Source organism: Dama dama, chromosome 24, assembly GCF_033118175.1.
Source record: "Dama dama isolate Ldn47 chromosome 24, ASM3311817v1, whole genome shotgun sequence".
Taxonomy (NCBI): Eukaryota; Metazoa; Chordata; class Mammalia; order Artiodactyla; family Cervidae; genus Dama; species Dama dama.
The window spans coordinates 7,768,746-7,782,575 of NC_083704.1; the positions used below are offsets into that span (position 1 = coordinate 7,768,746).

The 13,830-nt window shown below is 38.1% G+C and overlaps 2 protein-coding genes across 12 annotated transcripts in view; both read right to left on the bottom strand.

Moving 5' to 3' along the window:
• NEK10 (NIMA related kinase 10) overlaps nucleotides 1–2,185 on the bottom strand; it is a 322,723-nt gene extending 320,538 nt beyond the window's left edge. For 3 of the 5 annotated variants that reach the window (XM_061127631.1, XM_061127638.1, XM_061127636.1), the window contains exon 1: nucleotides 2,073–2,177. The gene's annotated coding sequence lies outside the window, so the exon portion shown is untranslated. Of the gene's footprint in view, nucleotides 1–1,857; nucleotides 1,945–2,072 lie in introns of those variants that run through there. The other 2 variants (XM_061127634.1, XM_061127632.1) reach the window with 2 other exon arrangements.
• A 6,055-nt stretch (nucleotides 2,186–8,240) lies between these two features.
• SLC4A7 (solute carrier family 4 member 7) overlaps nucleotides 8,241–13,830 on the bottom strand; it is a 120,405-nt gene continuing 114,815 nt past the window's right edge. For all 7 annotated transcript variants that reach the window (XM_061127642.1, XM_061127640.1, XM_061127639.1 and 4 more), the window contains one exon: nucleotides 8,241–12,203. In XM_061127642.1, the coding sequence (XP_060983625.1) occupies nucleotides 12,122–12,203 (82 nt within the window). In that variant the 3' untranslated portion in view covers nucleotides 8,241–12,121. The remainder of the gene's footprint in view (nucleotides 12,204–13,830) is intronic.

Genomic DNA, 13,830 nt, shown 5'->3' on the forward strand with positions numbered 1-13,830 from the left:
GAACCCATGTCCTCTGCATTGGCAAGCACACTCTTAACCACCAGACCATGGAAGTCGCTGAATTTCATTTTAGCTATGAATAGTATTCCATTGTCTGGACGCACCACAGTAAATTTATCCATTCCCCCTCTGAAGGACATCTTGGTTGTTTGCAGATATTTGGTAACTGTGACTAAAGCAGCTACAAACATCCCTGTGAATGTTTCTAATTTTTAAAACATTTTAATGGGAGGAAAATTGCTTTACAATTGTGTTGATTTCTGCCACACAACAACCTGAATCAGCCGTTAAGTATATATGTGTCCCTTCCTTCTTGAATCTCCCTCACTCCCACTCCCCACCCCATCCCGCCCCTCTAGGTTGTCACGCAGGAGCAGGTTGAGCTCCCTCTGCTATATAGCAGTGAGTACTTCTATTTTTTACCCAAGTGAAAAATTATTAAGATAAGGCACTATGCACTTGATATAGGTTGTAGCAAGTTATTTAGTCTTTAAAAGAATCCTATGAGGTGAGTGTTATTATTATCCCATTGTACAGATAAAGAAGCCACAGATAAGGGGCCACAAAGCCAAATGGTTGGAGCCAGGATTCAAAGCCATATAGCTGGGTTTGAATATATCTGATTCAAAGCCCATCTCTTGCAATGTATGCTGTACTCTCTCTGTTTTCCATGTTAAACTTATGCCATATAACAGCAAATACCATTAATATGATTATAGTATGAAATATGGATGGAAAATTGAAGTAGTTTATAATACCAAGGATCCTGAAATCAAAGTAAAACCTGTAAATTCAGCATTCATCTTTCATAGGTAAAAACTTTACTGGATGCCATGAAAAACAGTAACTTCTCATTTTAGAGAATCATTCATTTAACCAGTATTTACGGAGCCCCTGCTACACGCAGGGTACTCTGACAGATATGACAAATGGTGAGTAAGACAGACCTTGCCTCTGCCCTCAGAGCGTGTGTCTAGAGGAGGAAGCAGAAAAGCAATCACGTGACACAGAGAGAATGACTGGGGAGTGAGGGCAGGGTTGGGGAAGGTACAGAAGTGGAGTCCATCGCAGGCAGTGTGAGCAGCTGGTGAATCAGCACGCACCGGAAAGAAGGGGGCTGTTCTAGGAACAAAGGCAGAACTGCTGAGGGAAGGCCTAACCAGGAAGCGTGGATGGGACAACAGGCAGTATCGGCAGGAAGTGAAATGCCCTTATATGTTTTTAAAGAAACATCAGTCTAACAATAGATGGAAAAATGGATGATATAGGGACAGTCGGGAAAGGTGGACCCTTGTTGAATTTAACCAAACTACTGGTGGAAATGACAATGCAAGAAGGGAGACAGTCAGGTGGGAAGTGATTTGACAGCTATGAAGAATGCACCGCCTTGATAACTGGGGGAAATGAAGCAGAGGCAGTAAATGTCAATTGTCCAGGTGTGGTTTTGGTGTCTTGGTGCCCAAGATAAGGAATCCACGGGCGAGACACTCCGTGGGAACCGGGAAGATGGTGTTTAAGCCTGCACACGTGTGGAGCTAACTCGCAGTTGGGTTTTGGGGTCTGGCGCGAGTGGAGCAGCCTAGGCTGAGGGTGGAGGTTTTCAAGGAATCAGCAGACATGTGTCGCCTGGAGGCATGGAACTGGACAAGCTCACCCACATGGAGCAGAGAAGCAGAGGGACAGTCAGAACCGCACCATATATGGGGAAGGCAGAGAAGCGACGCTCATAAAGGGTTTTATGAAGGAGTCTCCAGAGGTGTAGGAGCAAACTGGGAGAGACACACGCAGGCTTCCTGTAACCAGAGTAAGTGCTTTATGGACCTGAAAGGACCATCACGCATCATCGATGACACTTACCGAGCATCCTTCCGCCCAACACCACCCGTCTGCTAAGAGACAGGCTCACAGTGACTCCCGCAAGCCCGAGAGCCCGCACCCTCTGCCCTGCCTCCTTCCGAGGAGCGCTCACTGCGAGGCCGCAGGCTGCTCCGCAAGCGCCCACGGGCATCTCTCTGGAGACCCTGCTCAAACCGCGAGCCGGCGGAGGGAGGCTTGTCGTACGACTCACTCACCGCCCGAGGGAGGGCCCCTCCTTCAGGCCAATGCGCGTCTCATCTTTTCTGCTGCTGTCACGCTGCTCTGGCTCTCCTCGCCCCCACCTCGCGCCCTGTCCCCTCAGTCTCAGGGGTACCTCTGCCAGCAGCACCGTTGGTGCTCCAGTCAAATCCTCCTTCCGGCCACCAACCGTCGCGGCCTCAGCCAATGCCGACGCCTCTTGTTCCGTCCGTCGGGCGTCTCAGCCAGTCACTTGCGGCCGTGCTGCTGCCGTGGCGACGGGGACGCCGGCCTCAGGTTGCCGTAGCAACGGAGAACGCGCAGGGCCGCGCCGCGCCGCGCCGCGCGGGCGGGGAGGTGGGGCTTGGGGGGCGCGGCGCCGCCTCTAGCTGCCCGCCGGGCGCCTATGGATTCGGGTACCAACCTTCGGCATTCGGAATAAAATGGGTGGGAAAGAGTAGCTTCACTTTGGGGTGCTTAATTTCAAGAATTGCTATGGACTAAAAAAAGCAGATTTATTGTGAAAAGGATCAGTGCAACCTGCTGAGGAGCGTCCGTGTGACGTGGAGACACTTGGAACGATTCCGGCCCGCAGCAGGAGATGGGGACATGGTGTGAGCCGCGTGAACACCTGTCAACCAGCTCGTTTTGTGGGGTTGAGCAAGGCTCTTCATCTTTCGTGAGAGCCTGAGTCTTTTTACTGAAAATGTTTCCATTTTATGACAACTTAAAAAAAAAAAAAAAAAAACCCCTCTTAACATCACATGGACTCGATGGACATAAGTTTGAGTTAACTCCAGGAGCTGGTGATGGACAGGGAAGCCTGGCGTGCTGCAGTCCATGGGGTCGTAAAGAGTCGGGCACGACTGAGCGACTGAACTGAAATTCCTTCCTAAGGATGCATATCCATGCATAGATGATGAACATGAATAATGAAGACCTAGTAATGAAGGAGATGTGTTCAAACTACTGAACTAAAACCAGGGTGGAATACAGCCCCATTTCAGAAAGAGAAACAACTTTGAAAGGACTTGCCCATTAAAAGGGTCTGGAAAATTAGGCAAATGCATTAGAATTCACTTTTGAGAGGAACAAAAACCAAAAGAAAAAAAACAACAGTAAATAAAATTTTATTAGTGGAACCAAGCTTCAGAAAACAAATGAAAGATACACAGAAGAGAAATAGACATCCCCGTAAAAAGGTGTTGGGAGGTAGACACAGTAGAAGAAGGCATTTAAGAGTATGGTGTCCCACACAAAGTGGTATTATAGGCAGGACGTATGTATGGAAAGAGAGATTCAGAGGTCTTGGTTTACATTAAAACTATTCTTGTATACTACCAATGGTGTCTTTCTAAGACTATATAAAGATGCAAAATCAGGGGAAAAGAGAACAACAACAACAAAAAAAGCAAAGAAAAAAATGGAGGTCTGATATCCTAAACCTAATCAGGAAAGAATTTGAGAAGCGGTCTATTGTGTTGAGGAAGAAGCCGGACAACAAATTTACAGAACATCAACATGAACATGAGCTCTGATTCACCAGTCTGTCACTCAGTCAAACAAACATGGGTGTTGGAAATTCCCCTGGAAAAAAATGCACCCTCTATTGCTGCTGGCCTGGGCATTGTATGAGGAACCTTGTATGAGTATTGTATTGTATGAGTAGCTGGAGGGCTTTAAGTTCATGTGACCTCCTGGAATGTTCACCACCAGAAGATCCTAATCTCTCACCTCTTTTCACACCTTACATTAAGAGAGGCAATCGCAGTTGTTGGGATAGTGTTTTCACTACCTTTCCCCTTACTCACATTGGTGAGGATATTTACTGTTATATTTATTTCTGAAAGACTGGGCAAATATTACTTATATATGACTTTTTTTCTGTATTCCACATACACAATAAACTGTTTAATACTTACACATCACTTGGAGGTTTCTTCCTATTGGACTTCCTTATGTAACATGATTTACATAATTTATATATTACCAAATACAGCTTTCCTAGGAACATGGGAAGCCTTTCTCGATATTTTGCACAGCTATATATATATATCACATTGGGTATGCTGACTTCTTGAAACATAGGTTTTCCCATGGGACACCAGATAAGTCTACTCTTATCCACAGGTTTGCCTAGGCAAACCTCTCCTCCACTCAGCTAGTTCCTTCATAACTGTCTGTTCAAAATCCTTAATCCTGTGTTCTAGTTTCCTTTGCAATTTTTAAAATTTATTCATTTTATCTTATGATCATAGAGGTTTCAGGTAAAAATAAATTGTTTGTACTCCATGCTTATAGAAAAGTGACTCCAGCATTGTACCTGGACTCTTTTAAGGTGTACTTCTAAATCACATTACTGATTTCAGTGTTGTTTTATGGCCACTCTCATGAAACAAGGTAATTTAAGAGGTTGGTTTCTGAATTACCTATCCATAAAAAGAATTTCCACCACTATCTTCTTATATAGCAAACTCACATCAGAAAAACTCCTAGGATAAATCATTATGGAACAAGAACATGTACAATTTATTATAAATGATAGGCTATACAATCCTTCCTAAGGTTGCACATCCATGCATAAATGGAAAAGGAACATGCGTAATGAAAAATTAGTAATAAGGTAGCTGTATTCAGCCTACTGAAACAAAACCAGAGTGGGATCAAGTCTCATTTTATAAAGAAGGGGAAACTTAAATGGACTTGCCCATGAAAAAGGTTAGAAAAAGAAGACAAATATATTTGAATTCATTTCTGTGAGAAATAGTCATTCAGTCAGTTCAGTCGCTCAGTCGTGCCCAACTCTTTGCGACCCCATTGACCGCAGCATGCCAGGCCTCCCTGTCCATCACCAACTCCCGGAGTTTACTCAAATGCCTGTCCATTGAGTCAGTGATGCCATCCAACCATCTCATCCACTGTCGTCCCCTTCTCCTCCTGCCTTCAATCTTGCCGAGCATCAGGGTCTTTTCCAATGAGTCAGCTCTTAAATTCAGGTGGCCAAAGTATTGAAAGTTTCAGCTTCAACATCAGTCCTTCCAATGAATATTCAGGACTGATTTCCTTTAGGATGGACTGGTTGGATCTCCTTGCAGTCCAAGGGACTCTCAAGAGTCTTCTCCAACACCACAGTTCAAAAGCATCAATTCTTTGGTGCTCAGCTTTCTTTATAGTCCAACTCTCACATCCATACATGACTACTGGAAAAAACATGGCCTTGACGAAACAGAGCTTTGTTGGCAAAGTAATGTCTCTGCTTTTTAATATGCTGTCTAGGTTGGTCATAACTTTCCTTCCAAGGAGTAAGCATCTTGTAATTTCATGGCTGTAGTCACCAGCTGCAGTGATTTTGGAGCCAAAGAAAATAAAGTCAGCCACTGTTTCCACGTCTATTTGCCATGGTACCAGATGCCATGATCTTAGTTTTCTGAATGTTGAGCTTTAAGCCAACTTTTTCACTCTCCTCTTTCACTTTCATCAAGAGGCTCTTTAGTTCTTCTTCACTTTCTGCCATAAGGGTGGTGTCATCTGCATATCTGAGGTTATTGATATTTCTCCCAGCAATCTTGATTCCAGTTTGTGCTTCCTCCAGCCCAGCGTTTCTCATGATGTACTCTGCATAGAAGTTAAATAAGCAGAGTGACAATATACAGCCTTGACGTACTCCTTTTCCTATTTGGAACCAGTCTGTTGTTCCATGTCCAGTTCTAACTGTTGCTTCCTTACCTGTATACAGGTTTCTCAAGAGGCAGGTCAGGTGGTCTGGTACTTCCATCTCTTTAAGAATTTTCCACAGTTTATTGTGATCCACACAGTTAAAGGCTTTGGCATGGTCAATAAAGCAGAAATAGATGTTTTTCTGGAACTCTGTTGCTTTTTCGATAATCCAAAGGATGTTGGCAATTTGATCTCTGGTTCCTCTGCCTTTTCTTAATCCAGCTTGAACTACCAGAAGTTCATGGTCACATACTGTTGAAGCCTGGCTTGGAGAATTTTGAGCATTACTTTACTAGCGTGTGAGATGAGTGTGCACACATTATGAAGCTTTAAAAAATGAAAAATATTGAGTGTTTATTTTGTGCCAGGGACTGTTCCAAATTCTTTCATTGTTTGACTTACTCTTCACATCGTCTGGTTATTTCTTATCCTAGTTTAGAGCTAGGAGGCCCATAGCAGAGCTGGTAATTGATGGAGGCAGGGAAGACCTTAAGAGTTCCAATCTGGAGCCCAGCCTTAACCACCATGCTGCTCCCTGAACAATTCAATCCCATCTTATATAGCTCCAAGCCCCCATGGGCATGTCAATTAGTGCGGTGATTAAATCTCCCCAAATTTGATTTAAGATGAATTCAGTGAATGCTTAGCCTGATGTTTTTTTCTGCTCTCAATAATAATGAAAAGTAGACCCAACAGAGTAATGACATTTTGATCTGAGTACTTGAAGATGTTTTTTACTAACTAAAACAGTAAGGTACCATTTTGGAAAATACAGAGAGGTGAGATGAAAAGCAAATTCAGGGAAATGTAGCAGAACTAATTAAACTGAAACAAAACCAGAGTGGGATCAAGTGATGGAAGAGAACATACCATCAGCAGAACATGTTACCAATCAAAACAAAAAGGTGACAGAGAAGGCAGACTGATGCTGAGCAGAGGTATCCTCTAGAGACATTTTAAATATTAAGCAGGAGACAAAAGTACTGCTCTGAACTTTTATCAGAATACGCAATGCGCTTCCCATCTTTCTCTTTCTCCTATTTCTTAAAATAAAATCTTGATGTTTTGGCCACCCCTGAGTATAACTGGCTGTCACAGAGATGATCAGGAGGCATGGGACCAAGGGGCTGTGGCAGAGGGGAGCAGCAGGCCCTCCTGGGTGGGGCCCGCCGACCCTGTGCTCCTGTGCTGAGAAGGGCAGAGAGCGCGCACGCCTGTGTCAAGCTCACGGCTGGCGTGGTGGGGTCCAAGTCTGTGAAGACTTCAAATGCCCTATTGGTGTTTTTGAACACCCCTTGCACTATCCTCATGTGAATCCACAGATCACGTAGATCACATGTTCAAAAGTAAAATAGTACAATGTCAGAAGTAACATAAGGAACAAACAAAAGTACCTTAAATAGATATTGAAATAAATATTCAGAATCAATAAGAGCACATTAAAAAAAACAATTCCCCAAATTTCTAAAATACCCCTAGACCACCGGTCTAGGAAAAGAAGAAAAACAGCAAGAGGGTGTTTTAAACACAGACACACAGTCTTGAGTGGAGGCAGGAAAACGCTCTTCCAGCAGACAGCATGGGGGAGAGCACAGCTGGAAGAAAATATACAACTTACGCTGAGCTTTGCAAGAGCAGCAGAGAAGCAGAAAGGAAGGCTTTCCAAACAACAGGAATGTTTTTATGAAAAGCAGTTAGTGATGTGAAGGTCACAGAACTGATGCTGCAGAGATCAGACCTGCCTTGAGGAGCAAGAGCAAACAAAAATGAGTGGGAAACTCAGTTTTCTTTCTTCTCCCCACCCTCAATGCCCACAAAGATCTCAAAGCTCTGTAGCTGGGGATGATAAATTGACAAAAAAATCTTTCTTTCTTCAAGTAAATGTAAACAGAACTTTCAAATGAAGCTTCCAAAACCTTAAAGCACTCACTCCCAAAGGTTATCAGATTCACTGTGGGAAATCAGAAGCCTTACAGCAAGTCCAGAAAACACAGGAAGAAGTGCTCCCTATGTACCTAATGGAAGAAGACCAAACCCTATCATTAGCTATAACTAAAAAAAAAAAAATTCATAATAAAATTAATCGCTAAAAACAAAAAAGAAAAGCACACCTGAGTATGTGAGTTAATTATCAACATGCTCATTACACATCATGTAATGTGATGTGTGTTTATTACATTTCACATTGTAAAATTCTCACTCTAAACAGATGTGTCTTAAAATAGGGAATATAATGGACCAGCCTATCATAAAGAGCTTTAATTTCATTATTTCTTAACTGTCACAAAATCATTGTGAAACACACACTATTTTGTTTCATTTTCTTCTTTCACTGTTTCCTCTTTTCTGTCTCCTGCTTACTAAAGCACAGGAAAATTAGGAGGCAGGAAATAGAAATTACTTGCTTTTTCTCCATCCACTCTCATGTAGCATGGGGGGGCTCTTCTAATACCAAAGTAAAGACAATATTCAGTGACTGATTCAGTAGACTTTTATTGCTCTTCCAACTTCAATAACATCTCCAAAAAAATAGTTTTCTTCTAATATTATGAAACAGATTTGAAAAGCAGGATCATTCACATTATAGACTGGTAGATACTTGTACTTCATATAGATTAAAAATATCAGTTCTACATTTTAAATGTTTAATTTACTTTGGATTTTATTATAATAGAAAATATCACTGTATTGATAATTATAAAAGTCATAAAAATTAGAACTGTACTGTTCTTATTATACGAAGCTATCAAATACTGTATAAATGAACAATAAAATTCAATTTCTATTTATTTAAATGGAGTAAACACTGGAAGATAACGCCCCCCACAAAACAAAAAAAAAACCTTTTAATATGAAAGTAACAAAAGAAAAACCACAACACAAAAATCAATCAATGCACAAAAATCTGATTAAAAAAACAACTGTTAACAATACTCTAAGTCAACTGCAGAAGTCAATATATGCTAATTAAATTAAATTTAAAAAATGATCTTTAGGTGATTCCATTTCCAACTATTGACACTTACATTACTTTTTGAAGTTAGAAAAGAACCAACTTTACATTAAAATTGCCAAGTTCTGAATTATGAACACTATTTAAAATTTTGAATGTCCTTAAAGTCTTTAACTTTCTAAAAAAATAAATAGTTGCTGGACTAAACCAAAAAACAGTTCACATAGTTCTATTGCATATGATAACAATGATGTGATCTACATAAATAAATTTAAAACATTAAATTATTTAATTTAAACATTTTTGAATTACAATGTTATATCAATGGCTTATACATCTGAAATCTGAGCATTTTAAAACAGGATTCACATGTTACACTGTTGAGCACATTTATATAACTGTTGTACATGATACAATCCTATAAAAACGGCAAGCTCTGGTGTCATACCTCTGTTTCAGAAACCATTTTTCTTTTTACAGAATTTTGAACCTACATTTTGCGAAAGGAAAAGGTTATAAAGCTATTACATATATACATAAACTTTGGGTATGTGGAAGAAACAGAAATGTTTTTTTAGATGAATAAGACAAAAGTTAGTAATTTTGAGTGGTAAAGAAATCTGCTTTATAAATACATGCATTAGCACATAAAAAATTGTTCTACACATTGTATAGACTTGGCAAATATGAACAATGATATGCCACAGCTTTTTAAAACAACTTGAGAGATTTATGATTGACCATATCATGCACACAGGCACACTCACACTATACAACACCCATTAGACAGATCATGCACCTCACTTTGTGTATCTAGTATTAGAGAATATAGAGCATCATCCTTTTATCACAAGGAAGTAACTAGAGTTCATTGTCTTCCCCAAAGCTGCAATTTTAGAGTGAAACAGCATTCAAAAGAAACTAAATTTCAGATGGTCAACATGAGGATGGTTATTAGTCTCTGTAAACGATGTCTATAATAAATAAAACAGGTGGAAGAAAGAATGTCCTGAGCGGCCCCGCAGCCCGGGTACTCAGCAGCTCTGAGCTCTGTCCTGGAAACCAAGGCATCTGAGGAAGTGCAGGGCTGTTTCTATGAATTTATTTTATAAGTGGAATATGCACAGGTTTATTAATACTTTTGCACCTTGAGGTAAATCAGTACATAGCAATCACTACTGCTCATCTATATGCGTTTAAGGCAGCATTTAAAAATCAATATAAGTATTAAATTATAGTTTTCACTATCTTTCAAAGAATGCTATCCATGATGGTCATTTTCCAAAAACAGTGGGAAAATATCATAGCCACATAAAACAAGCTATTGCTTAAACATGAATTAGCTTTGCTTTTCAGTGGAGTAGTCATATCAGATCATTTTGTAAGTCAAGTAGTCAAAAGAAAGCAGAAACTATTTTACAATTAAAAACAGTAAAAACATGGAGTGCAAAGCATTCTGCAAGTCATGGTTTGTCTGGCACTGGACAGCTAGTTTTCATAATTAAACAAAATCACATAAACACTATGATCCCAAGTAGTTTTCAGTTTAAATTTTAAAATTACTTCCTGTAAAATAAGCACATTTTATTACCCCTATGACGTCCAGACCCAAGGAAATGATGTGAGGAAATCGTCTTGTTCAGGTTAATCAGGTCAGGTTACAAAATTATAGCAGCGAATACTGGGGTCTTTGGAAAGGATTATGCTGCTATGAACAAAAAGGACTCACTTCCCTGGAAGCTCACAACAGTAACAAGCACCATGGGTAACTCTCTCTCACCAAGTACCACTGCATCTCTTCTTCAGGCAGTGCCAAAAGCTACACTTTCTAAAGGAAATTAGTTACATTTCCAGCCTCCCATGAGGCAGACCGTGAATCCATTATTTTAACTAGAATTGGGTAACATGGTCTTAGATGTGGAAATTTCATGTTAAGTAGTTTGGAATGGATTGCTAGAATTGCTAAAACATCAGCTTTGGGCATCGCTCAGGCTCTTCTATAAGATCAATTCTTCATACTTTTGTACTTTGATTAGAACTGATTAAAGAGAGCATTGGAATTTCATTGAAATTTTCATCCTAACATTCCTGTTATTACTTTCAGTATTTCAGTGGCTTCTCAATACTTGTTTGGTTTTTAGAAATCATCCTTTTGCCAAATCAGTTTCACAACCCCATTCATCCAGTCCTACAGGCTTAACAAGAACAACATTTATTTCATATGGAGCTAAAAAGTATATAAAAGATGACTAAAAAGATTTGCCAGAAGTTAAAAAGACAGCTCAGAAAATCAAAATCTAAATAAAACACACAAACACAAACCAGGAAGAATGTCATCAATCTGAGCTATATACATAGTAAGTCTAAATTTCTCTTAAAATACAAATATGGCAGTGCTTTATATCAAAGATGTAAAATCTATCAACTGCTTTCAGATAATAAACCATAAATGCAAGTGAGCACCAACTATCTACATTAAATTTACTCTATATGTGTCATCTTTTCAAATGTTTATGTAACATTTAAGCATCATATCAATTAAAATAAATTAAATATCTTAAAATGAAATCACAGATAACAATCTATTAAATATTACCTATACAACAGAAAGAACAACGTAAAGAGAAAATGAAAGGTAATTCTTAATAAAGTAATACTGATCATTAACCCACTTAAGAGAATTCTGACTCCTGATTATTTAATCATACTTACAGAAAAATAATCAAGAACTTGAGCCTGATACAAACTAAACCACATTTTACATAAAAGACAGCAAAGGTAGAGAACAGAGTGGGCATATGGGGCTCTAAAAGGGTATTAGGATTCAGAAAAATATTCTATAAAGGCAACAGAGTTTAACTAGTTTAAACTGGTATTTTATAGCTTTTAAAATTCATTAACTAATGACTGGAACGAGGGTTAAATTATAAAATCACTTGCAATTTTACCTGTTTATCAGAATGGAAACCTAGTCCTAGCAGCTCAAGGAAAAAATGTAAAAGTATGGACAAAACACATATCACTTAAGGTTGGTAGGATCTGCCACTGATTTAAATAGATTTAAAGATTATTTTTTTAAAAGAAAAGACAATGCATTTTCCCACATTTTTCTACTGCAGAACAGAAAAAAAACTTCCAACAGAAAAATAAATATTTGATTAAGAACCATGTACCTCACTTCCAAGAGACCATTTCATTATAAACACAGTCTCCATGGTGCTCCTAACAAACTTCAGACATTACTTCAGAAAAAAACCCCAGTTAGTCACGCATAAGGGGCATGACATACAATATTGTTATATATAGTGACACGAAACACACACATTATACATACATACACACATATATGTATATGTATCTAATCTATCTATATATATAATTCCTCTTGGTTCAAATCTATAATGAAGTTTCAGCATCCAGGTATTTCTTTCTTGGTTCATCTTCAAAATTTATTTTCACACTTACAGGTTTTTCAGGGCTATTTAAAACAAAGAATGAGAATAAGTAATTTTGAAATGGTCCAATATTACATTCAAACATGGCCAACAGTAAATATCCATAATAGCCTTCAAGATGTCTATTTATACTATAAACATACCAGTTGCTATTACTATCTTACTGCTTTATTTTCATATCAGTAAACTGTGATGCCCAAAGGCAAATATTAAAAAGTCTTAGCTTTTTAATAGATTTTTTTGCCACTGAAATTCACATTTTCTTACAACTTAAAATTGGTCAGGGTATGATGACTATGCTTGACTTAGTTTTACTTTATATATGAACAGTTATAACATTTGACTTTTACTGACAAATTATTAAATTATTTAATCAAATTTAAATAAATAATTATTTAAATATTTAATATTTTAAAAATTAATCTTTGTCAATATAAACAAACATCAAATACTTTCCTATAAAATGCAACAAATTTACAAACCTTATCTCCCCAAATTTAGTTCACAAATACAAGATTCTACATTTTCAAGTTAATATCAAAAACAATGATTCTGTGTATATGGACTTAACTGATTAATTATAACAAGAACATCTGGGCTTTGAAAATTCTTCAAAATATAGAAACAAGCTATGGTTTGCTGCCTTCTCCAGACAAAATTGAAGGAAGACACCTCAAACATTTTTCTGTTGAACAACATAATAAAACATTCTCTTTCCTCCTAAGATATTTTTAATTGAGGGGCAACCTGAATGAAAGGCAGAAGTACTTACAAAAGATAAAATAATATTAGTCTAAGGTCTTTATACTAACATTCAGGGCCAGGGGTGCTGACAGGAGTTGAAAATTACTAAAAGTTAAGAGTATCTAGTGAAATTCGGGCTGCATGAAATAATCCAAAATGACAAAAAGTTTAACTTTAAAACTTCTGAGATCATATAATAAAGTGAAGGAAACAGTCTAGCTTAGAGAATTAAAACTCAAGAAATGACGGGAGAAAAGCAAAAAAAAAAAAAATCTGGTAACAAAGATTAAGCAGAAGCAAAGTTCTAAAGGAGGCAGGGAAAGATGGAGAAAAACCTGTGACTGCTCGCCTGCAAGTTTTAATCTGACAGCCACTCAGCATATACTGACATCTAACACAGTGTCTGCAACGAAGTATACACAAAATAAGTTTCTGTTGACTCTGAATGACTAAGTGTTCTACAGGATAATATCTAATTTCTCCAGAGACATGAGGGGTTAAAGCACTCATGATTATCAAGTCAGAATTCCTGAAGTTTAGGTCTTAAAGTTAGAGAGAAAGAAAGAAAAAGTTATTACATAACAAGAAACGTTAAGAGGTTATGAAACAGTTGTGTAAGACATGGTTCATTATAAAACTAAATGGCCTTTACAATCATGGATTAAATTTCTTACAAGTATCTTCTAGGAAAATCAGAAGATATAGTAGGCTGAAACAAAACAAAACAAGGTATATTTTGGGGGGGACCATCAGAGCATAATTGAGGCAGTATTCTATTTTAGTATTCAACCCCTAGTAATTTTTTTTCTTTATATGGTTTCTTATCTTTTATATATTTATGCCATATGTATATATTTATTTTTATTAAAAAATAACACCAATTCTTTTTTTTGAAGTAGGCAACTA